At 39.3% G+C, this 27,252-nt stretch overlaps 1 protein-coding gene across 1 annotated transcript in view; it reads right to left on the reverse strand.

Annotated features, from left to right (window-relative positions):
* Nucleotides 1-27,252, reverse strand: part of CARM1 (coactivator associated arginine methyltransferase 1) — a 1,187,823-nt gene that overhangs the window by 872,788 nt on the left and 287,783 nt on the right. Inside the window, exon 3 of the mRNA XM_044061097.1 lies at nucleotides 12,624-12,727. Within this exon, the coding sequence (XP_043917032.1) occupies nucleotides 12,624-12,727 (104 nt within the window). The remainder of the gene's footprint in view (nucleotides 1-12,623; nucleotides 12,728-27,252) is intronic.

Consider the following 27,252-nt stretch of genomic DNA (forward strand, 5'->3'; position numbering starts at 1 on the left):
AAATGTTTAAATCTGCAGAGTTGTTTTGTACACAGTATAAACCAAGTAAAATATTCAAGTTTTATAAATCTGAAGATTCAGGGTTCAATTCCTGGCTAACCAGTGACTGTTAATTTGATAGATAAAGGATTGAGTGTTTGGTAGTGTATAAGTTCCAGTAAAAGTGTTTAGTTTGAGGCAGAAAACTCCAATGTTTTTGTGCTTAGTCCATGGATTGTGAAGAAAAATTGACATGAGTTTCGCAAAGAACTTCAATACTGGTAAAATTCTGAGCACGTATATAGAAACCTTCATTCGTGTAGGTTGTGGTAAGCAACAATAACTGGTAATTGTTTCAAACCAATGGTAACTAATGTATTGTAACTATATCCATATCATCTGACACGTATGCACATAAGTGAACTTTCACAAAAAATATTTTTTTTCTGAAATTACAGAGAACTAGATACGATTGCATTCTACAGTTTTCGTGTTCATATGTTTCCTGCATGAGTTTAGTGATGTGTTATTAATAACACAAATTATTTTGAAAAATAAATAAGCAAAATATGAGTAATTAATTAATTAATTAATTAATTATTTAATTAATTAATTAATTAATTAATTAATTGGTTGTTTAATTGACTATTTAGGGACAAATGGAAAAAGGGTAGCCTTATAAAAGGCTAGAGAAAAATAATGTAAACCACATTAAAAATCAAGGGACAAAAAAAAGTAATAACACTACTTGCAGACTTAAGTGTGATGCATCTGACACCGTAAATGGCATTCTTGTGTCTCTGCATCAAGGGAACAGTTACTTAGGAAGTGTGAGACACTTTCAGTGGTTGTAGTTTTATTTTATAGCGATACTAATAAAGGGACTAATCAGTTTACGAAAACAGATTTGATTGCTTTCCTCTCTTGAATTGAACTGTCAATAAGTCATGACAGTTGTCAACAAGGGATAAGGCTGTGAATTGCAGTTTCTCTGGTACAGGGTTTGATTTCCTCAGTTTTTATTTGCCTACTGTGTGATTTTGGGCAAGTCGCTTAACCTGACATTGCTTCCAGATTATTTCTTAAAAAAACTATGTCCAGTGAATCTACCTGGTCAATAAATGGGTGGTAAAAGAACAGAAAAAATATTTTGTTAAAATTCTATTAAAAGGAAATACAATTATTTTGTGTTTACACTTAATCACACAGTTTTCATAATATGCACAGTATGCACATATAATTTCCGCAATACACACAGCATATGCTTATGGCTTTTACAATATGAACAAACTGTCTATATGATTTATGCAGTATGCACAGGATGTGTGTACGATTTTCATGAAATATACAGCATGGCATGTGGCCAAACAGCTTCAAAGCTGACAGTATTCAGGTGTCTGTTTAAAGTGCAAAGTGACATGTTCATTGTAACATGTTGGTTAAAATGTGTTATTATTACCTGAGGAAATAAACAGTAAAGGTTATTTAATAAAATTCAGAATACTGTAGACCAGACTTCAATGCTTAAAACATCATGAACTATGGGAAATAAAAGAATACTAAAAGATATGTAAGACATGATTTTAACATGTCAGGACAAAAAAGAGGGAAAATGTGAGTTGCAGATTGACATGCGGAGGGTGAACAAATGAGGAGTAAATGCAAAATGTCTGTGATATATCACGGGAACTCATGGAGGTCAAATCCTGACCTTTGTGACATGAAGTCAGACAGCTATTTCTGGAGTTTGCACCAAGTAAATCCTCTTCTTGCTTTTGCTGGTTAGGGGTTGCCACAGTGGATCACCTGTCCGCTCATGATTGGCAGTGGAGTTTTACAGTGTCGAGTTGCCAGCCTGGCGCCCAGCCTTCCACAGAAGGCACACACACACACACACACACACACACACACACACACACACACACACACACACACACACACACACACACACACACACACACACACACACACACCTAGGGCTAATTTACAGTGTCCAATCCACTTACAGCATGTCTTTGGGATGTGGGAGGAAACCAGAGCACCCGGAGGAAACTCACATGACCACAGGGAGGACATGCAGACTCTGCACAGGAGGCACCCCAGCCGAGGATTGAACAGAGAACCGCTTGCTGTGAGGAGGCAATGCTAACTGCTGCACCACTGTGGCCACCCAGTTTGCACAAGTAAATAAAATGTATTTATTCCCTGTCAGAATGCACAAGTAAATAAAATGTATTTATTCCCTGTCAGAATGCACAAGTAAATAAAATGTATTTATTCCCTGTGAGAAAGGGGAGAATGTGTGAGATAAAAATACTGCACAATCACCTCAGGCAGTAAAATTAAATTAAAGGCCTTTTGAGTACACCTGAATAGTTATAAATGCTTCATATGCCAAAGGAGCTGATGTCTCACTATGGACAGCTAATCTGTTTCCAGATTGGAGAAATGAGATTTTTTAAAAGGCTCGAAGATGTATTGTTTATGATTCTATTCTTACTATGCTTCAAGTGTAGGAAATTAATAAAGAGAGTGCTACCATTCAAGCCCTCCAGCCAGTAGGTGTGTTTTAACCCATTGTTCATTTTCCTGTACTTTAATTTATGCTCTACTAAGTTATTTCTTATAGGTTCATAGGTAATCACTAGGCTAATGTCACAAGAACCTTTACAAACCTAGCCAATAATACCCAGGATATGACAATATTATATCTTAATCCCCCATATATGGGATGGGGTAGTATCAGGGTAGTGGGTCTTTGGGTGTTGGAGGCCTGAGTCATTTTACAGACTGCCTCTGTCCATTAGGGACATGGGCAGTACCCCAGAAGTGAATTTATATTTCCCCATCCATTTATTCAAATTCTTTTTGAAGAGAGTGAGAGATGGGCTCTGTTTTATGAAGATGGGAAGTTTATTCCACAGAGAAGGTAGCCTTTGGGATACAAATCTGTCTCTCCAGCAAGTTTTGTTAGCGTCACAAATAAGGTTTAGGTCCATGGAATGCATAACTCTTGTATAATATTTCTTGAAAATATGTAACATTTTCCTCAGGGCTGGATCAGAGAATGTCTTATAAGTCAGGCATAAGTCACCTGTCAATAAAAAATATGAGATGGAGTAAGAGGGTGGCACAGAGGCCACAATTGCACAGCATATAGTGTAGTTGCCTCACAGCAAGAGGATTCTGGGTTTGATTCTCTGCTAGGGTGCCTTCGGTGTGGAGTCTGCATGTCCTCCTTGTATTTGCATGGGTTTCTTCTATGCCTTTACTTATAAGTTGAGCCACACAGAAGGATTTCCTCACTACCGTAGCTATTTGGTGGTCAAAATTTAGGTTACTATCTGTCTATCTATGTTCCTAGGTCCTTTATCACTGGGTCTACTTTTATGGGTGCGCTATCAATATTATAATTTGTAGGAAAAAAGAAAAAAATATATTATAATTTTCAGGGATATCCAATTTGCCCAAAGATAAGATTACACATTTTTAGAATTTAGTCTCAGACAATGGTTTTGCCATCAGTCATTTGTAATTTTTAGGCCTGTTTGTAGGATGTCAGCATCAGTTGGGGATTCGATGATTGCTTCCAGCTTACAGTCATCAGCAAACTTGGTGAGCCAGTGTCTCCCAATATTAGCCTTCACTTCAGAGAAGTATATACCAAGCAGGAGAGGTCCCAACACTGAGCCCTGTGGGACACCACTAGTGAGTCTTTTCATCAGAAGTGGATTCACCTATCCAGACAACTTGTGTCCTGTCAGTGAGCCAGTTTGCTATCCACCTGATGCTGTAAAGGTTTATGCATAATGCAGTAAGTTTATCTATGACCCCTGAGTGGGGGATTGTGTCAAAAAATTTGGCTATGTCTAGATAAGCACTGTGTACTGTTTTACCCTCATCCATGGCCCTGGTGACTTTCTCAAAGAAGTCCACCAGACTGAGCAGAGAAGGCCTCCATTTGAAAGCCAAATTAGCTCTCGTCCAGTGTTTGGGAATTTCCTATATCATTACTGATCAGGTCCATGATAATTCTCTCCATGGCTTTTCAGAAAATACTAGTCAAGCTTATGGGTCTGTAGATCCCTGGGTCAGTTGATAGGCCCCCTCTTCTGCAGAGTGACAACTGTTGCAATCCTCCATTTCTCTGGAAAAAAGGCCACCTGGAGGCTGTAGTTAAAGATGGTTTCTAGTAGCCCTGACAGATCATGTTTTAAGCTATTAAAGAAGCATCCTGGAATGTTGTCAAGACTCATGGAGGCTGTGTTTTTGGCTTCAATGAGCACAGTAAGGACTTGTTCCCCATAATGACTAATACAGGAGGTTTCAGGTATATGTTTGGGTGTAGGAGGTGATGGAGGGGAGAAGTATATACTGAACTTGTTGACAGCAGGTTTGCTATAGTTTCAGGCGGGGTGTAAGTGTTGCCACTAATGACTAACTCAGCACATTGCTGAGCATTTTCCCTGAGGTAATGAACATAATTAAAAAAAGCCTTATGGTTATCTTTTACCTGGGAGGCTATATTTGACTTGTATTTTGCTTAGGCAGATTTGACCAGCTCTCTATAATTTGTTTGTTTAGACTGGTGACTCTCTTTTTGCACTGTTTTGTCTGCTCCTTCTTGGCTTTGGAGAGGATTTTTTCCTTTAGTTGAATCACCTATTTATGCTACAGGTCCACCAGTATTCATAGAGTTGACTCAGACAGGTACTGCCTCCTCTATGTAGCTATGAATTGGTTATACAGTGCTTTTGTGTACAGCACAAAGTACACTTCAGTGTCATCTGCATTCAGAGGGGCTTGGAAGTTTAATAAGCTGTCAATTAGTTTCAGGTAATTGACCTTAGCAAAGTTCTTAGCAAGCTTGGAGTTTGATGGAGTTCTAGGTTCATTTTAATATTAAAGGAGATAATTTTCTGGTCAGATCTTACCAGGGAGGAGTTAATGCACTAGAGGGAGCCCCCCCCCCCCCATGTCCTGAGTACCTGGTCTAGGATATTTGTGCAAGATCTACGTAGAAGTTTAGCTGGGACTTTCACACAGAACTGCAAGACAGATGTCTGCTGGACTAACTAAAAGCTTTCCCTAGATATGGGCTGGATTATAGACTACAGCATAACAATGCCAATGCCTGTTTAATTTCTCAAAGTATTTTGGGTTTCTAATACCACGACAGGAATGGACTCCATTCCTAAATAAAGGTATGGTTAAAGTTCATGAAATTAGTATTGTGTCAGTCTTTGATGTTAGCCAAAAGTGCTCTTTGCAGCACACATAATGTGCCCAGAATTGACTCCTTCTGTAATTCATATGGATTTACATGCATCAGTAGCATATTTAAATATGACTGTAAATTCCTTTCATGAGACCATTTCTTCTATTACTATTAGAGCTGTCCAGGTATCCTTTTTCCATAATGCCCTTGTTTCTCTGTAAATCCTGGTATTTTATAACTTTGTCTCTCTGTACATAAAACAATGTTATCACTCTTTTAATTTCTCCAAGTCTTTTAGGTTTCTAATACCATGATGGAATGGACCCCATTCCTAAGTCAAAATATGATTAAAGTTAATGAAATTAGTGTTGTCTTAATCTTTCATGTTAGCCAGAAGTGTTCTTTGCAGCACCCACAATGTACCCAGTAATGACTCCTTCTGCAATTTATATGGAATTACATGTATTAGCAACATATCTTATTTCCTGTTGCTCTTACTATTTATTGAAACTGTCTGCATATCCTTTTTCCACATTGCCCTCATTTCTGCCTGCAAATGCTGGTATTTTTATGACTTTGGGTCTTTCTTTACATAAGACATTGTAGTCATTGGGTGCAGTGATTTCAATGATCAATGTTACTTTTCTCTTCTTTTCATAGACTACTATATCTACTTTTCCAGCATCTATGTTTTGAACTGTTGGTAATGGATGATCCCGTGTGACATAAACTTTGTCAGTTTCTATAATGCTTTGTAGTGCATGTTTCCAGTGTTTTTTAGCTACTTCGGTATTATAATGTTTGCAGAATCCCCAATATGACAGTATTGCCACATTATTATGCCTTTCAGTATACAGTCCTTCTGCCATTAGTATGTCACAACCAGCAACAAGATGTGCGACTGTTTCCAATTCTGTTTTACAAAACCGACATTTGTCTGTTTCTCTCACATGTTCAATGGACTTTGTAAATCCTGGGCCACCAATATTAATCTTTTGTCTTTTAGTTTACGTTCACCTCTCCTTAATCATTCCTATCCTCAATCCTGATCAACATGAGGTTGTTCCTAGAATTTTCTATACTTGTAGCTATCTTTATGCATTTTCCACATTTCTTGCCTTCTCATCTGATCCTTCACCTTATATTTTCTTTTGTGTTTTTGGCACATTCAGTTGCTGCCTGATTTTTATTTACTTCTGGTTTGATTTCCATTCCCATCTAACACCAATATGCTTCTGCTAAAGTAAGCAGGGAAGTGATCTTAGACTTATTCTACTCATGCTTTAAAACTTTCACTATGTTTGGTTTTTGTGAGGGCAGTAGATATGTATATAGTCCTACAATTGCAGATCTATACATGTAATCAATTTTGAGGAGGCTCAAACCTCCTTTAAAATGGGGAATATATAGTCTTGGTATACACTGATTTTTATTAATCATTTCATAAGCATGAAGCATCCTTCTTGTTTTCCTGCCCAACTGATCCAACACCTTGTGGGGCCTGTCAATCACTACAAAACTGTAAGTTAGAACAGGAAGAGCAAATTAGTTTGTAGCTTGGACTTTGCTCCTAGACGTCAACACAGTTTTCAGTATTAACTTTAGTCTTCCTAAACATTCCTTGCTAAGTTTTATTCACATTTGTTCGTGTTTTATTGTTTATCTTTCATCAGTTCCAAAATATTTATACACTCCTTCTTGCTAAAGTTCTTTTATATCACATCCCTGTCCCAAACTGATGTTTTCTTGATGTTGCAGCTTTCCTGTTTTAAGGGTTGCTTTTGCTGAAGTGTTTGCGTGTGTGCTTGTTGTGAATATTGCTGATCTCTGTCTGCATTTTATTTTGAATTGAAGGTCTTCATTTAAGGTTTGATCACTTTATTTTGTACCTTATTCTAGTATTACATTTGTTTTGCTTTAATTTTTCTGTTCTGTTGGAGTTTTAAGAGTTCCTGGCTAGGGTCAATTAAAAAAGTTACCAAAGAATTCCTTTGCAAACTGTGAACAATATCAGTTATTTAGTGGAGGGAGCTGAGAGCAGCATTGCTCTTTTATTTAGAAATATCTGTATTTAGCTGAAGTGTTTGTGAGGTCTGCTTGCTCTGAATATTGCTGATCTCTGGCTGCATTTTCCCCTCCCACCTGCCGGGTTCTTGTTGTGTTCTTATATTTGGTGGCGTTTGAGTTGCCCGCCCCTACTATAAATCTAATTTTGGACACTCCTCCCAGTCACATTTTATCAGTTCATTCTATGAGAAGAGAGAGATCACTTGGGAATGCCCACCCCCTTAGTTTCTCATCCTTGAATTATATTGTTTCCTGCTTTAACCTAAAAAAACTGCACTTTATTCATCTCCTTTTACTGTATTTGTTTTGCTTTTGCTGTTTGTTCTTAAAAAGTATTCAATTGCATTTATTCTGCTGCATTTATTATTGCTTGTTAGTAGCCTAATTACATTGTAACCGTTATTCTAAACCTTTTGGTTTAAGCACTTTAAGCACTTAGGCTTCAGGCCAGTTGTTTTACATTAGGAAGGTTTGTGGTCTATGCTCTTGTGGGAAGTGAGGGTAGTTTCTGCCCTTCTGAGCTGGAAATTGCTGGTTGAAGGCTTATTGTGCCTACTTATTTGAACTGCTTCTTTCTGAAATTGGTGCATCTTGTTTGCTGTAGCATGGACTAGATTCAGACCTGCTGAATCTAGCTCTGTTTGTATAACTTGAGCACTAAACCAGGCAATCTTTTGCTGGAGAGCATCCCCCTGCACCCTAGTGACAGGAGTGTGCAGTTAGAGCTTGTCTGATTGAAGGTTGCTGGAACAGGGCTCAGTTTTGAGCATTTTTATTGGTTAATTGGTTAATTTGTTTAAATCAGTTTGTTCTTGTTTGCTATTGTTATATTTAAGTGTGCATCTGTTCACCTGTGTTAAATCGACCTAAGCCAAATTTAAATATCTTTAGCATAGTCAGGTTACAGGTTTTGCTGTATCCAGATCTGTGTGTGCGATTCTTGTGTTTCCTGCTACACCATCTTGTGTTGGCTGGGGCCTACCTGCACTTACTCAGAGTAAGTGAACTGTTTGGAACTGGTCTGGCATAGGGTGTTTAGCTAAGAGCTCAGAGACAAGGGTTAATTGGTCAATTCCAGTGTTTCTATTTTACTTTCATTTTTTTGGTATTTAAACCCCTTGTTTGCACAAGTTTATGCTTGTTTGTTCATCTCACACCACCACTGTGCTGTTTTAACCCTTTGTGGGGTATCTCAGATGCATTTTTTTCCCTTACCAGCACTCCTGTGTGAGGCCCTCACTTACAGCTACTGTACTGATTTTATCCAGCCATAGGTAGTCTCCTTAGATAGTACCCACTCTGCTATCCTTGCCCTCTCTCCCACAGATTCTGACAAGCATGGATGGTAAATTTCCTATGATTTATCCTGCTTGTCTGGTTGATATGGGCATCCTGAGACAGTGTAACAACTGCCTTATGTACACAGACAACCCTTTACTACTACCACCTAGGAACACAATATGTGAAAGATGCAATTACATTAAGAACCTAGAATCCTTGTCTCAGTCACAAGCCAGAACATCTGGTACTGAGAAAGTTGTCTGCACAAACACTACAAACACTACACCTCTAACACCACCCACACCTGTACAACACATTCCTACATATGCAGAGGTTCTCAACAAAAACATACCTAAACAAAAGAGACCTCTGAAGCAAAAACACACTTGTGCATCACAACCCATGGCATCGAGTACCACACATTGTACACATGCCTGTGTCTCACAGCCTCTAAGGCCCAGCCACAAACCCAACATACCAGTCATAGAAGACTCTATCGTGAGACACACAGATGTGCCCCCACCAGGCTAGACAAGTAGAAAGTGATGGTAAGTTGCTTGTCATGTGCTAGACTCCCCCATATTATGGACACACTCAAGTCTCTTAACAACAGGCACTGTTAAGGCTCTGTCATACAGTGGATATAAAAAGTGTACACACCCCTGTTAAAATGCCAGGTATTTTGTGATATAAAAATGATACCACAATAAATAATTATAACACTTTTCTCACCTTTAATGTGATCTATATCCTGTACAATTCAATTGAAAAACAAACAAATCTATTAGGGGTAAAATGTAAAAAATAAAAAACATACAATAAGCTGGTTGCATAAGTGTGTACACCCTTAAAGTAATACTTTGTTGAAGCATGCAGTCCTGTGTCTGAACATGTAATCAGTTTCAGGGATGCCCATACCTCTTTCAGAATGAGGAATATATAATCTTAGTATACACTCATTTTTATATATCATTTGATATGAGTCTTGTTTTCCTGTCCAACTGATACAATACCTTTTAGGGCCAGTCAATCACCCCGAAACTGGAAGTTAGAAAAGAAAAAACAAATTGTTTTATAGCTTAGACTTTGTTTCTAGATGTCAGGGCTGTTTTCAGCATTTATTTTTGTCTTATAAATATCACTTACAGAGTTTCATTTACATCTGTTCATGTTTTATTGTTGATCCTTCATCAATTCCCAAATATTTATACACTCCCCCCTGCTCCAGTTCCTTTATATCACATTGTTGTCCCAAACTGATGTTTTCTTGGTGCTGCAGCTTTCCTGCTTTAAAGGTTGCTTTTGCACATTTATCAAGACCAAATGATATTCTTACATCATCTGAAAAAGTATGCCTGTCGGTTTAACTTCTCCAAGTCTTTATGAGGAGGAGGATGATGATGACGGTGATGATGATAATAAAATAATTTAGTATTATGGGAGATTCAGGGTCATGATCACTTTTGTTTGTTAAGAAGGGACCAAAATATTTAAAGAGTATTAAAAACAAATAGGAATTCAGCAAATTCCAGAGCTGGAGTGAGAAGCTTGCAAATCTATAAGTATGACACTGAGGTGGGTAAGCTGGATCATCTCTCTCTCTCTCTCTCTCTCTCTCTCTCCCTTTCTATCTCTCTGTTTAAGATTTATAATATTTGTATATGTCATTAAATGTTCAATGCAGTGAAAGGAATAATTCAAATTCAAGGAAATCAAAGGAAAAAGCAGACTGAGACCCACGGGTACAACTCACAAGACACCATAACTGTAATTATTTTCAGTTCTGCCTTCGATCAAGATGTCTGTGTGGTATCCTTAAATAAATTGTCTCTAATACCAGAGTTAACAATACTGTAGTGAGTCAGGCATAGCATTCAGTTATGTCCAGTGTTATCCAGTAGCCAGACAGATGAAATGCATCAACATTCACTTTATTTGCTCACATAACAGTCTCCTTCATAACTGCCACTATTATATACTGTGATTTATACACTTTCACTACTTTATTATGGCTGTTCCTCTATTGTTCTTGTCTTCAAAACTATGTATTATATTGTTTTCAAGATACATGTGCTTACTTATATGTAATATTAACACTGTCTTTGTTTCTGGCTTACGTTATAGTTGAAACAAAATGAGAGGACAAGCCAACTTGTCTGGCTATCAGATATATAGATAAATTACATTTTATGCTAATTAACAAGCAGTTGTAGCCGAACACAATGGGCTTTCTGTCCCATGAATTTTGTGAATTGATGGAAACTGAAATTAAAAAATAATTAAAGAAATAAACAGAAACAAAGCACAAGATGAGAATCCATGTCCAAATCTGGACAGTGACAGATGTTAGTATAACTGGAAGGAAATGCCATTATCTTACATCTTCATTAATTGCTGAAATTATAATAAATTAATAAAAGATATGTGCTATTTTGCCTTAGAGAATAGGCAACCTGTACACTGTCACCCTGATTGCTGAATAGATGTTCTCCAGCAAAATGTTAATATACAGTTAATGCTTACTAATAAACAAGTCTAATGCTTCACAGCAAAATATTAAGCTACCATGAAACTATGATGGCAAAAAAACAACCCCCCCCCCCACATTCGCCAAATATAGCTTTTCAGTCTAGCGAGTATAAAATTTAAAAAAAAAGAAAGGTGTGTGTGTGTGAGTGTGTGTGTGTGAGTGTGTGTGTGTGTGTGTGTGTGTGTGTGTGTGTGTGTGAGACATATGTGTCTGCCCAACAATGTGTCACTGATAGAGACAGATTGAGAATGAGGCATGCGTATCAACATTTTTAGACTACAACATGCAGTCTGTCAGAATGTGAATGTTAAAAAATAAACAGTATGAAACTGTGTCTGGTATTATTGATTGACCTTAATTATGCATGATTTACTATTCTGGGGTGAAGAGCAGAACTGTGCTGCAAAATTAGGGACATATGAGAGGCATGGGGGGTTGCAACAAAGTGGCTGTAAATTGCTGGCCATCTGAGTGTCAGCTTCTATGGATATGTGTATGTGTGTGTGTGTGTGTGTGTGTGTGTGTGTGTGTGTGCGCGTGTGTGTGTGTGTGTGTGTGTGTGTGTGTGTGTGTGTGTGTGCGTGTGTGTGTGTGCATGTGTGCGCGTGTGTGTGTGCACGCATGTGTGTGTGTGTGTGTGTGTATGTAGACATTAAATACTTACATAACTTCAATTTTGGTTATAAAATACTCAACAACAATTACATATACTACAACAAATTTAAAACATTAGACACAGAAAATATTTTACATTAAAAATATAAAACAGTAATAAAAAAAGCAAACAAATACAAAACAATTTAATGGGCAGTCTAATTTCTAAGTGCAATAATGCCCTCTAGGTGGGCATTATCAGGGAATTAACACCCTTCCAGGGTTTGTAAGGCATCTTTGGGACTCACAACATCCCTAGGTACAGTAATTCCCTGATAATGCCCAGCCTGGATAGCATTATTGCTTGTGTGTAACATGTGGCATCTGTAGAACATGACTACCTTTTAAAATATGTATTCATATTATCTCCACAGTTTGCAATCAGTTTTAGCAGCATTAATGCAAGATGACATGCAACTGAGCGACTGCATTTCAAGTCATCTGGTAGTATAGCTACAAATGTATAATAAAAAGCAGTTTATATTATCTGCTTGCTTACTTTTGTTGGCCAGATTAGGCTCACTTGGCTTGTGGCTTATTTTCATGGCAAACCTGAAGTGGTATTTATACAGAGAGTGGAAATGTAACTAGTACACAAGGAAAATCCTCAGTCCTTCTTTGTGATAAGTGCCATGGAAGCTTTAACACCTGCCTAAGCTACTAGCAGATTGGCAGATGGCACCCTGGATTGCTGTCTTGTGCAAAGGATAGCACCTCAGGATTGGATCATCAGGCCCATGCTGAATTGCACTATCATTACTGAAATATGAATCTAAGCTCCTGGTACAGGACTAGAACCCACAGCCTGCTTATCTTCAAACATCAAAGCTCAGTACAGAGCAGTAATATATACAGACATGTCATGCCTGTAAAGTTAATGGCTTAGCATCATACCTGGAAATATTGAGCATCTGCAGTTTCCTCTGTTTGCTGATGGAGTACAGTCATTGTCTTCTGCTGTCTGCATTTCTTTATCGTATTAGAAAACATGTAGAATTCTAAAAATAAGAACAATTATTTTAATATCTGCCTGGTTTTCAAACAATTAAATTGTACAGGGAGACAGTTTACTATGGACTAGTTTAAAATTTGGGGTCATTAAATATGTCCAAACTGTTTTATTGCAAACTTTATTATACAGAGAATTACACAAAGAAATGGAATATTTCCAGATCCTTCTTAGTTTAACTGACTTCAGTAATATTTAAAGCACACATTAAAATGTGATAAACTAAATCAAAACTAGAAATGTTTCTACTTCATCTAATGTATTCAGTCCCTGATAATTGTTTCATACGATGGAATTAAACTGAAACCTTTGGCAAAACATCACACATTAAACATGCTGTTTTCCAATTATATAAGTAATAGAGTCTGACAGATTGGACGTTATAGGAAAATAACAGACCACCCAAGGGTACTGTGAGGCCTGAAAGCTCAGTAAGTATGCTTCCCCAACCCTTAAAGATCCATTCATGACAATCATCACCCCCCTTTTTTCCATTATCTACATGGGATAAGGCTTTTGTGTCAGCTGTCGCCATCTCTCTGTTGAATGCCAGTCTCTTGCCTTCTTCGATAAACATGCCTGACTGTCATAGGTCTTCTCTCACACAATCCATCCACCTCTTTGCTGAATGTCTTTGTTTCCTCTTACCTTTTTCTGTCTGTTCCAAATCTTCTGCTTTTCTGCACATGTGCCGGCAAACTGTAATATGTTCTCTTTGATCTTTTCTGCAAATGGAGGTACTTTGGCTTCTGCTCTTATGTCCTTATTTCTTTATCCTTCCCACAGTTTGCATCCTACCACCCATCTCAGGCACTTCATCTTCATTACCGCTATCTTCTTCAGTTGTTCTACCTTTACTACCCAAGTTTCTGTTCTATACAGTAGTACTGGTCACACTACTGTTTTGTACACCTTACTTTTCAGTTTCTTTAGCATTTTCTGTCATTTACTACACCTTGCACTCTAAGTCAGTCCCTCTGATTCTAACTTTGAACTCTTCATTCAGACTTCTCTTCTCCTCAACCACATTGTTAACTGTTCCACTGTCTTCCCTTCTATCTCAATTCATAGCTTCTTCTGAGTTCCCCTATTTGCTGCAATTACAACTGTCTTATCTGTACACCATTTCATATCATGTGCCTTCAGTTTTGCATTATATTCCCCTATTCTTTGCTGAAGTTCTTGCTCAGAAAGGCCACATCATCTGGATACAGCAGCTTTGTTGATCTCTCCTTTCCATCTTGTTTGCTAATGTAATCCATCACCAGTATGAATAGCAGTGAGCTCACAGCTGAACCCAGATGCACATCCATTCCCACTGGGAACCGATCTGTGAGACCGAATATTGTTCATACCTTGAGTCATTGGGTCCTTGAACATAGCCTGCACTAATTCTACAAATGTTGCTGGGACTTCGAACAACTGCAGGACTGCCCAAATCAGCTTTCTTTAGACCTTGTCATGTGCTTTCTCCATGTCTACAAATGCCCACTTAGACTCTTTCCTCCCCTCTAGCTTCTTCTCAGCTATTGGTCTCACTGCAAATATCAGGTCATTTGTGTTACATCCTGATCTGAATTTAAACTGCTCCTCTCCCATCTTACCTTCTACTACTCTGTATATTCATTTATCAATCACGGTCTCCAGAACTTTCATGCAATGTGACAGGAGTTTGATACCTTTGTACTACCCACAGTTGTGGACGTCCCCTTTGTTCTTGTACACTGGCACTGCCATGCTTATTCTCCAGTCATCAGGGATATGCCTTTCTCTCTACACTGCTATGAGTACCATCAGGAGCCATTTCTCCTCTATCTCACCTGGGGGACATTATTGTCCTTAGGAAATGCCCTCTGTAATTATTAATACTGTTTTGTTGTATATCGTATTTTTATGTATGCATTTATTTATTTATTTTACAGTAGTTGCCCTTTTGTATGGTTTTACTTGGTATGATTAAAAAAAATCCCTTGTATATATGGTTGTATAATGCTTTGTTGTGACAATGGCTACATTGTTTCTTTAAGTATAACTATTAAATACACAGCAGTCGATTGCAAACATTATACACTGTAAATGAAGGATAAAAGTAAGTATATATTCTTTTTTACACAAAAACAATAATTATGGGGAACATTAATTACTGCATTGATAAAGCTTTATTACTTGATAGATATATCTTTTTCTCCTCCTAACTGTGGGCCACAAATGTTACTATGAGGTGTAAGCTTGGTGTACAATTCATGGTCCCAGTTCTACCATGAAATCCTGCAACACCATGGTGGGCTATGTCTGCTGCCTACCACAAATACTAATGAAGCGTGCCAGGGGAACAGACTATGCTAATTAGCCATATGCCCCCCCCCCAAAGAAATGCCTACACAAATCCATTTGTGCAGCCATGGAATTCAGAGAATCGCTCAACTGTGCAAGTTAACTCAAGCAGCTTTGGTAATGAGCACACCCAAAAGCTTGCATGCACCCATTGCTTCCAATGTGTGAGACTGCATCTGAGGTAAGTGCCAGGGAGTTTAGTGGAGAGGGAGTAGGTATGAGTGTAATTATGTGTGTGGCTGCATGTGTGAGTATATGTAGAGGGATGAATGGCCTTAGGTGCATGCGTATATATGTGTGTGTGCCAGTATGAATGGTCACAGTAGAGGCTTTAGTTAGGGGATATTGAAGATTGATGTATGTTTGTGTGCGTGTGTGTGTCCTTGGATGAGTGTGTCCATGTATGAGACGGGGGGGGGGGGGCTGAGTGCATTTGTGTGTGTGTGTCTGTGTGTGTATGTGTGTGTACATGAATGTGTAGGTAGAGTAGGTGCAAATGTGTGTGTGTGCATGTGTGTCTGTGCGCGTGTGTGTGTGTGTGTGTGTGTGTGTGTGTGTGTGTGTGTGTGTGTGTGTGTGTGTGTGTGTGTGTGTGTGTGTGGCTGAATGGTGAGTGCATCTGTGTGTGGGGGGGGGTGAATGTATGTGTGTGGAAGTGAGGGGTACTGTCACACCTTCAGTCTCCCCTAGACTAATGATCAAATCCTGCAATATTTGGGGAAGGAACACTAGACACTAGGACTATGCCATACTGCACCTTGAAAGTACTACAAAAGATAAGAGAACAATATTTTGTAGCTGTAACATCATGGTGGGTGGACAGGACATGTATAAGAGGAAACAGCAGGACCGGACTGTAAAATTAGAAACTGGGATGGGTTTTAAATCATTAAAAAAACAAAAAGATATTTTACATCCCGTATTAGGGAACAACCACCCTATTGGTGCACTAAACAGGGAATGTGCCCTAGGAACTGTTTCAAATGTACAAGCTGTTGGTTATTGCAAACATGTTTTGCAAACTAATTCTATCTCTGTACTGGTTTCCCACCTTTCTACAGCTAGTAGAGTCCGGTTTTCAGATTTTGCTGAATTCTGGGCTGTTTGTAAGTTCTGTGTTGCCCAGATCTTTCTAAGATAGTAGGAAGCTTCTCTGTTCATTAGTGAGAATGGTGAGCTTTGAAACAGCCTATCTGTTGCCTGGAGGAGTGGTTTCAGCTCAGACTCTGTCGTTTTATTGGCCGTTTTGTTTCTATTCCTTTCATTTTTCTGTTTAAAAACCCATGTTTGTGAAGTTATGCACATCATGCATTGGAGTTTAACTGCAGTTGAACTTTTCCCGGCGCCAGAAAGTCTCCTCTTCAAATTTTCCCTTAGAACTAGCCAATCTTCTAGTTTTACCACTCAAAACTGTTTCTGTTCTCTTGAACTAGCCAGTCTTTTACTTTTGGCACTCAAAACTGTTTCTGTTCCATTGAAGTAGCCAGTCTACTAGTTTTAGCACTCAGACTGTTACTTGTGCTTAGAACTTGTCCAAGTCTCACTGCAAGCACTAAATAATCTACAAATTACTGCAGCACTCAACTTTCCTCACTAATCAAGAAAAAAATCAGCTCCCAGTACTTAAATTAATAAGCACTAACCAGTCATGTCCAAGGATCAGCTCCCGGTGTTTTCTCCTGTCCACCTGATGAATCTGGGCATTTTGGGGCAATGCAGCAATTGCCTCATGTACACTGACAACCCTATCCTCCTACCACCCAACACTACAACCTGTGAGAGATGCACTTATTTAGCCAAACTGGAAGCCAAGCTCTCTCCAGCCAAGACTGGACTAGACAGTCAAGAGGAGAAGGTTAACACCACACCACACTCAACACGTAGTCCATCAAAACCTGCACCACCCAAACCCACACATACTAACACAAAACACACACCTACATTCACAGAGGCTCTCAATAAAAATCTGCCCAAACAACAGAGACCTCCAAAGCTGAAACACAAGCAACCACCACCCCCCAACACTACCCAAATGACACATAGCCCACAAAATCAGTGTGCCACTCAACCTCAGCCTATAAGGCAAAACAACATACCCAACATACTAGTCACTGGGAACTCTACAGTCAGGCACACTGATGTCACTGTCACCAGGCTAAACAAGGAGAAGGTTACTGTCAGCTACCTGTTGGGTGCCAGGATCCACCATATAATGCACACACTCAGGTCATTCCACAACAAGTACAAGTATGACTCTGTCAAATTCCATGTTCGAGTGAATAACCTGAGATGTACCTCTCTGGACTACATGAAAAGAGACATGGAGGAGCTCTTTGACCATGTGGCCCAGGCAGGTATGACATTAGCCCTGAGTAGCATCTTGCCATCACCCAGAATGATACCACTGTGCAAGGACAAAGTGATTGATTTCAACAATTGGCTAAGCTTCTGGTGTCATTCAAAGGGGATCCAGTATCTGTCTGCCTGGGATGACATGATCGACAGACCACGGTGCTTTGTCAGAGATGGCCTGCACCTGTCGCCTCTGGGATTCCGGATACTGGCTAAGACTCTTGCTGCCCCTATAGCGCCTTTTTTTTTAGGCAAGGCTCAAACATCAAACGCACGATCATAGCAGACATAGACAAGCAAAATCTAAGGGTAATGCTACTCAGTGCTAGAAGTCTAAACCTCAAAATGCACACACTCGAGGCTCTCCTTAAGATGGAGAACATCGACATCTGTGCAGTGACAGAGACCTGGTTTAAGACTCCAGAGATCACCCCTGCATTACCAGGCTACAACTCTTATCACACCTTTTGGCCACCTAACCTGGACTGAAATACTAAAGGAGGAGGCGTGTCCATGCTCATAAAGGATATCCACACCTCCAGGCTAGTTGCTCAACATAATGCCTCTAAAATTATCCAAGTACAATTAACACTGGGCAAGACTGCAGTTCAGATTGTAGTGTGCTATAGATCCCTAGCCATGCCTCAGGATGCCCACTCCATGTTTCTCGATATACTGGATAATATCAAGGTACAGCCCAATACCCTAATTTTGGGAGATTTCAACTACCCCTTCATCAACTGGGAAAACTACTCATGTACTACCTCACATGCCCAATGTTTTCTGGAATTCATCAATTCCAATGCCCTGGACCAGCTTGTCCATACACCTACCAGGTCTAGCAACATCCTGGACCTGGTTGTTACCAATATGGGTAACAGATTCTCCATGTCAGTGGTCAACTCCTCGCTGGTCAGGTCCAACCACAAGCTAATCACCCTAGACATCCATATCCCGCCCCCCCCTCCCCATTAAGGAAACCACCGTAAAAAAACTTCTCCAAAGCTAACTTCATGCTTCTTAAGTCAGACGTGGCAAACTTCACTACACCCACACACATGGAAAATAGTGGCACGACTGCTGAATCATATACAAATGCATGTATAAGCACATACATGAGTGCATGAACCGTGCCATCCCCAACAGAACCAAGACACTATCTTCCAGAAAAAGGAAGCAAACCTGCCATAAACAAGCTCTACAACAGAAGGAAGAAACTGTTGCAAAAAAGAGTAAAATCCCATGATTGCAGGAACTCTTTGGTCAGCATCAACAAGAAGCTGAGATCCCTCATAAAATCCTCCAAAGCTAGTTACAAAAAGAAAATTGCCACTGATTCTAAAGACAACCACAAAGCCTTCTACAGCTATGTCAAGAACATCAATGGCAACACTCAGATCTGCTCTGAACTACAGCTCAATGGCACTACATTTACCGAATCAACTGATATTGCCAACATCATGGCAGACAGGTTCAGTGCTAAATGAAAACAGTCCTTGAACCAAATAAGAAATCAGATGCAAAAAACAGAGATTACAAGAAAAAGAAAAATAATCTGGTTCCACACAGCAGTGAAAATCAATATGTCCTTTATTGTAGTAAGGTAAGTGCTTTCTCGGAATAACATCCGCTTCATCAGACCAACAAAGATAGAATAACAGTTACATTTTTAAACACTAATAAATCCAATCAAAAATCATATAAAATGTGCATCATAGCTAAAAGCCATGTGATAGAATACATCTGTAAAATATATAGATCTTTAGAAAATGTAATAAAAACAGACTAAATGAACAATATGTACTTAAAAATGGTAACAAATACAATAGTAAAAAATAATAAATAATAAAAGATGGACTATTGAAATATATATGATAAAATATTAAAAGAGAAATCAATGCTTTAATGGCCGTGCTTTAAGGAAGGGTTTCAGGGAAACTGTTGTTTAAACCAGGAGGTTTATCAGCTTGAAAGCGTAAAATCCATTTCTGTTCACTAGCTTCTGTTCTATTATTTATGTCACCTCCTCTCTTGGTACTATGCAGAATCTCTAGTACCATAAAGCTAAATTTATGTTCTTTACAGAATATCCCAGTTGTTTTTAATAATATCACATGCTACATGCACATTGCTGGCAAAAGTCAATGGCATCCTTAGTTTATTCCTAGAAGTATCAGTGGAAGCGTCACTTGAGAAAGTATTGTCAGTATTATCCCTGTTGTTAATACTAGTGGGGAGGGGGGAAAGTATGGCTGGCACTTACCTGACCTATGCCGCCATCCTTCTGCTATTTGAGAATCGATAAGTTTACTGCTATAGCCTCTTTCTAAAAATTCTTGCTTAAGTGTTTGTAATGCAACAATGAGACTATCATCATCATTAAAAAGTCTTACAATATCTCTGCTTTAACTTTAACTGACTCACAATTATCTGTGTTAAACAGAGGTTTAAAAAGCTCAAAGAATGGACATAACAGAGGTAATTAAAGACCTACACCTTTTTGGCAGAACTCTTACACTTAAAGCTATGTTTAGTAATTCTAATAATGCTGATGGTATATTTAGAAAGCCCAGCACTTACATACCACCTAGTAATTCTACTATAGATCTGTTCATTGACCTTTGTGAAAAACAACTTAGAGAGAAGTCCCTAGATAAGCAAACTAATAATTTTAGTAATTTATCAGCTGCAGAGATACAAGCTCTAGTTGAATTGAAAGAACTAAATAGTATAGAAATACGTCCAGCTGATAAAGGAGGTGGTATTTTATTTTATTTATTTTACATTTGTTGACCGGGCTAGTCCAACTGGATACATGTCCATTTTCAGTGGAGGCCCGGGGAGAAAAGCTCCAAGGTCATAGTTAGATTAACAAATACAATGATGTTGTTACGCAAGTTAATACTGGTTAATACAAATACAATGATAAACCTATAACAAGTGAGTACAATTAAATACACTGATGCTTAAAGACCAAATAAGAGAAGCAAGAATTATTAAATGATTTAACGAGGTACAGATTTGAACAGCCAGACAAGCAGGGCTAAATAGAGTGTTCTTTGGTTTTTGGGTTAGGTGGAGGCTGAGAGAAGCCTAGGTGCGGCAGGGACAATAGCTTATTAGTCTGGACTGGAGCAAGGGCATAACCATTTGGATTTCAAGTATGCTCTAAGATGTAATTTAAATTGGTGCTGAGAGGGCATAAGTCTTAGGTTGTTTGGTAGGGCGTTCCAGGATTTGCCAATGGAATTGGCATATAGTGCATCACCACCAGCATTGTTAGATTTAATGGTCCTTACTTGTAGACTTTTGGAAGACCTGAGGGAGTTAAGGTTGGAGTACGGGTAAGTATTTTGTTCAGTGAGGAGTTTTATCTGGATGGTTAATAATTTTAAAAGCCTCAGTTAGCTGGTTGAATTTGAGTAAATTGGGCAGTTCCAGCCATTCGAGAGACCTTAAATTTAGGCAGTGATGAGTGCGATAGGGCGTTCCTGTTATGAATCTGGCTATGTGATTGTAGGTAGTTGTTAGTTTATTAAGCTCTTTCTTGTTTAGGAAGGAGAATATCGGGGAGGCATAGAGGAGTGTGGAGAGTAGGTGGGTTCGGGCAATAGTTAGTTTGGTGTGCGGAGTTAAGAAGGCCTTTATTCTATACAGTGACCCAAGTTTTCTGTTAACCGATTTAATAGTTAAGTTTACATGTATATCAAATTTAAGTTTATGGTCTATGGTCACCCCTAGTAGTTTGGTATTGGATACGGGGTAGATAATGGTCCCATTATTGGAGGACACATGGAAAGTGGGATTGTTGGTGTTGAGGGGTTCTATAGTTTGAGCAGTCACTGAAGTGGGAAAAAGAGAAGTAAGTCGGTTTTGGTAGGGTTAAGTAAGAGTTTAAGTTACGAGAACCATTTTTCGACAGTAGAGAAGCAGTTTTGGGTTGTGGCTTGGAGTTTGGCGAGAGATTCGTCAGAGCAGATCAGGGTGGAGTCATCTGCGTATTGAATACAGGTGGCTTTGGGAATAATTGAGTGTAGGCCATTTATGAAAATGGAGAAAAGAAGGGGACCAAGGATAGATCCTTGGGGACACCAATATTAGTTGGGAGTAGGTCTGATAGGCTGTTTTGCCACTGGACCGCCTGTTTTCTGCTAGAGAGATAGGCATTAAACCAACTTATGGTTAGTTTACTAAGATGTAAGGTTTCCAGTGCCTGAAGCAGTAGTTGGTGGTTGACCATATCGAAGGCTTTCGACAGGTCTAGAAAGAGCTTAGAGGATATTAGTTTATTATTGCGATTGTGGTTGACTGAGTCTACAAAGGAGAGAAGAGCTGTGGTTGTGCTGTGATGGGGGCGGAAGCCATGTTGGGTATTTGATAGGAGGTTGTTATGTATGAGATAGGTAATGAGTTGTTTATGGACACAGCGTTCCATAATTTTGGCTAAGGGAGACAGTATGGCTATGGGCCTATAGTTGGAGGTTTCAGTGGAGGGCCCTCCTTTGTGGAGGGGGATGATATAAGAGATTTTCCAGATAGAGGGAATAGATGCTTCAGAAATGGTCCGGTTGATCAAGATTGATACAGGGTAGGCTATGGCATCAGATGCTATTTGTAGGTATTTGGCAGGGAGCAGATCTGCCGCGAGGGTGGTTGGTTTCAATTTTTTCAAGAGGGTGCGAATGTAGGAGGTGGAGATGGGTTGTAGGTTAAAGGCCGTTTGGGTTGTATTTATAGTTGGGGTTGTCACTGAGGGAGGCGTGGGAAGCTTGCTGGCAAGGGACTGGATGGTCTCAGTGAAAAAAGAATTAAAGGAGTTGGCTATTTCTGTTGGGTCATTGTCCATGAGTTTGTCGGGGGTGGGGGTAGTAGACTTACCAGGATGAAGTAAGCGGTTAAAACCAGCCCAGAATTTTTTAGGATTATACTGATGTTTGTCTTGGAGGTGACAGAAATATTGTTTTTTATCAGATTTAACGGCTACTTTGGTTGAATTTCTTAGCTGGAGGAACTTGATGCGGTCTAGGGGGGTTTTTGTGGTTCTCCACTTATTCCAGGCCTGGTCTCTGATTCTAATTTTGGATTTAGTTTCTTGTGTTAGCCAGGGTGCTATACATTCCTTAGTTCTCGTAAGTCGATTAGGAGCATGGGAATTGAGTATCTTGAGGAAAGTGTTATTAAAGTATGAAACACTTTCATCTAAGGATAGGGTTTTTAGGATGTGCCAGTTACAAGCCTTGAGATCAGCTAGGAATTGGTCAGGGACAAAATTCTTGCTATTCCTTACTAATCTAGTTATGGGGGGAGTCTTATTTGAACATTTGTGTTTTATAATAAAGGTAGCAAGGTGGTCACTAAGGTCATTGGGAAGGGTCCCTGTGGTATAGTTATTTGGATTCCTATTAGTAAGAATCCAGTCAATAATGCTCTCCTTTTGTTGTGCATGTCCAATTCTAGTGGGAGAAAGAATATTTTGGGAGAAACCATGTAAGTTAATGGGGAGAGGATTTGATTGGGCAGTAGAGACCAGTCTATATTAACATCTCCTAATATTATTGTTTCTTGGGGATAGTTATTAGCAAGCCAACTAAGGGTTTGTTCAAGATTTTCTACATTTTTGCCCGGTGGTAGGTAGGTTACTATGAGATTAATACTTTTTTGTCTGTTTAGGGATATCTTAAGAGCAATCAGTTCCAGGTTTGGAACTTTTGGGGGTTGCAGTGAATTCATTGTAATGCTCAAGGAGTTCTTGAACATCACAGCTATTCCACCACCCTTTCTGGTTGTACGATCAGCCCTGATGATGTTATATCCAGGAGGGATAATTTCCTCATCCTTGGTGCTTGGTTTGAGCCAAGTTTCTGATAAACACATTATGTCCGGGAGTGGATATCAAGCATGGCATGCAAGCTATGGACTTTATTGTTAATGCTTCTAATATTGAGATGGAGCAAAAGAGGAGTCCAGGTCTGCTAGCTGCATGGCGGAGGTTAGGGTCTGGGTCACTATGAGGGCCTGGGTTGGGGTGGATGTCCCCGTCATTAGTGATGGATTTTTTCAAATATTCTAGTATTTTTTGTAGTCTAGTTAGTAGTTTAAGCTGTTCTCTTAATGAGGATACTTTTGGGTATCTAAGAATAAAGTGTGTACTTTTAGGGATGAGGTGAGTAGCAGAGTAGAGAGAGGGGGGGATAAGAGTAGTGGTATTTTGGGAATACAGGGAGGTCTGACCCTTAGGAAGGTAGATTCTTGTTAGGGCTTGTGTTTCATAGGTTGTTAAGAGATACGGTAAACTGAGGAGTAAAAGTACAAGGGGGAGGGTGGTAAATGAGGTTCTGTCCATGGTGATGGCTGAGATCTCAGCGTTAATAGGGCTAGGGGCGATACCTAGGTCAGCAGGAAGCTGGAGGTAGTAGTAGGGTGAGATAAATGGAGAGAGTTAGGTAGGTTGTTATCGACAAGGACATATATATATATAGAATCTATGTTAAGTCATCTCAGCGACATTGATACATATGCCATCTTACCTATGCATATACTTAGTAGTGTCATAGAAAAAGTACAGTTTTTGATCTTTGATTTATTAATAACAGGCATGATATCTGAGCAACTGTTTGAGTATTTCAAGGTAGAAAATCCAACAGTCCTTTTCATATTTGGTCTACCCAAAATACATAAGAATCCTTTAACTCCACCTATGCACCCTATAGTTTCAGGCCGAGGTTGGGTAACTGAGCCACTTTCTATCTTGTAGAAAAGACTTTGCATGCTGCCTTGGCTAATTGTAGCACTGTTGTAAAGGATACCAATAGTTTTTTAAATGATCTATCTAAACAAAATGAAATTATCTTAGGACAATGTTTATTTGTAAGTGGATACTGAATCATTGTTCACTGTTATACCCAATGAATGGGGAACTGAAAATGTCAGAGAATTACTGTGTGAGAGAAACACCTCTGATACTAAGGTGACACTTATTTGCACACTTTTCGAAATCATCCTAGAAAACAATGTGTTTATTTTTAATGATGTTTATTATGCACAAAAAGTTGGCGTAGCTATGGGCACAGCTTGTGCTAATAGCTACGCCAACCTATCCCTAGCTAACTGGGAAGCTAAACATGTACTTTCGAATAATGAATACCAGGTTAACATCAAATGGTATAAACGTTTTGTGGATGATATTTTTTTGTTGTGGCATGGCTCAGAGCAGCGGCTACAAGAGTTTCTTTTATAATCAGTTAAATACTTTCTTAAGTTTTACCTATGAATATTCTGATATAAAAGTAGAGTTTTTGGATGTTAAAGTTACTAAAAATAATTTATCCACTGTGTCTACTACTTTGTATAAGAAAACTGGATGATCTAGATGATGCAGTTGAATTTTTTAATACTACCTTCCTGAACATCCTTAATTACCATGCCCCCATAAGATTCTCCAGAACCAAAGCACAACCCTCCCCATGGCTACAGAAAACCACTAAGTCAGAAATGAAAAACAGGGATAAAGCCTGGGAGCACTGGCGCAAAACCAAAACCCCCTCAGCTAGACAGAAATTCCTAGAACTACGCAATAGAGTCAAAAAGCTAATAAAACAGGACAAATCCCAATACTACCAGTCTGCCCTAGTCTCCAACACAACACAACCCCAAACAATTCTGGTCCTCCATAAACTCCATCCTCCACCCAGGTAAAGTCAGTACCCCTCCTCCTAACATCCCTCACTCCTCAGAAAATATTGCTACCTCATTCAACACACACTTCACCCAAACCATACTATCACTAGCTAAACAACACAACCCCCCTCCCCTCCAACCCACACCTTCAACTAGTAATCTCCCCACTGCCTTCTCTTTTTCTCCTGTACCTACCTCCAACATAAAAAAACTCTTAACTAAACTTAAACCCACCAAATTAGCAGCAGACAGCCTCCCAAGTGAATACCTACATATCGCAGCTGATGCTCTGGTCTACCCAGTATCTATCTTGATTAACCGATCTCTGTCAGAAAGTTACGTTCCCACACTGTGGAAAGTATCACATATAATTCCCCTCCACAAAGGCGGACCCTCCACAGAACTAACCAATTACCACCCCATAGCTATTCTCTCTCCACTCTCCAAAATACTAGAGAGATGCATACACTCTCAGGTCTCAGACTACCTCCTTACTAACAACCTCCTTTCCAGTACTCAGCATGGTTTCCGATCAAACCATATCACCACCACTGCCTTACTCTCTTTTACTAACACTATCCTTCAGCATAAAAACAATGGCTATCTCTCCTCTGCTACTTTCCTAGACCTATCTAAAGCATTTGACATGGTCCCACACAAACAACTTATCTCTGTCCTCAATAACCTATCCTTCTCACAATCAGTCACCAACTGGTTTCAGAGTTACCTGTCTGACCGCCAACAATCCGTTGTATGGCAGAATGACATATCTCCACAACTACCTGTCTCCATAGGGGTTCCCCAAGGATCCATCCTTGGACCCCTACTCTTCTCTGTTTACACCAATAATCTAGCCTCTGCCACCAAACATGGCACACTCATACAATACGCAGATGACTCGACCATCATCTGCTCAGCCCAGTCCCTACCAAAACTGCAAAAAGTCACACAGGAAGCCTTTTCCTCTGTTGAAACATGGTTATCCGATGCCTGATTAATACTCAACCCAAACAAAACTAAACTACTCATCTTCCAACCCACCAAACATACTCAAAACAACTCACTTTAACATCACGGCAAAAGACAACACCACTATATACCCAACTGAACACACCAAATTGCTAGGAGTGGAAATAGACAATAAACTAAAATTTGACATTCACATATCCATGACTATAAAAAAAGTCCACAAAAAACTAGGAGCGTTATACAGAAATAAGCAATTTCTCACCAAAGCAGCAAAGATTTCAATAGCAAATTCCCACCTTATCTCCACCCTACTTTATGCCTCTCCAATATATACCAACCTAAGGCAATGTGATCTAAACAAGCTAGAGACCTGCTACAACAAAATTGCCAAATTCGCCACAGGGGCATCGTACCGTAGTCACCACTGTCTCTCACTTGCTGAACTGGGCTGGCTTGAACTCCCTCACCTCCTTCAGTGGTATCAACTCTTACTCGCCCACAAACTAGTAAACCATCCACTAAATGTCCCATCCCTCCAGAATCTACTCCAACCCTATCGCACCACCAGACCACTAAGATCCAGCAGCAAAAATCACTTGCAGATCACTAAAGCCAATAACTCTGCTGGTGAAGCACTATTCTCTTGCGCCATAGCCAAATTATGGAACTCACTCCCACCCACAATTACCTCCATACCATCATGCACCCTCTTCAAAACTTTACTAAAAGCACAACTAAAAACATGCTGGCTATGCCCTTGCAACTCCCACTCTAATATCATCCACCCCATCCAACCACTACCTTTCTTTCCACTCCACTAACTACCTTGATTATAGCAAGCTCAGATGCTCATAAGCCAGTACTTATTATACAGCATGAACTTCTTCTTCTTGTAACATTTGTTAATGTATGGTATGCACTTCACAGATAAAGATTCTAGTTGTCTACTGATGTACTATGCTCTTCATCTGTAAATATGTTGTAAGTAATTGCTATGTAAATTGTTATTCACTATGTAATCCAATGTATATACTGTCTGTTTATTTTAACTGTGGAGCTTTTCTCCCCGGGCCTCCGCTGAAAATGGACCTACGTCTAGTCGGACACTCCCGGTCAACAAATTTAAATAAATAAATAAAACTGTTAGAAAGAATAACGTTCTACACTATGGCTGTATGCATC

The sequence above is a fragment of the Protopterus annectens genome, chromosome 2.part0 (assembly GCF_019279795.1).
Source record: "Protopterus annectens isolate FY-2018-M chromosome 2.part0, PAN1.0, whole genome shotgun sequence".
Lineage (NCBI taxonomy): Eukaryota > Metazoa > Chordata > Ceratodontiformes > Protopteridae > Protopterus > Protopterus annectens.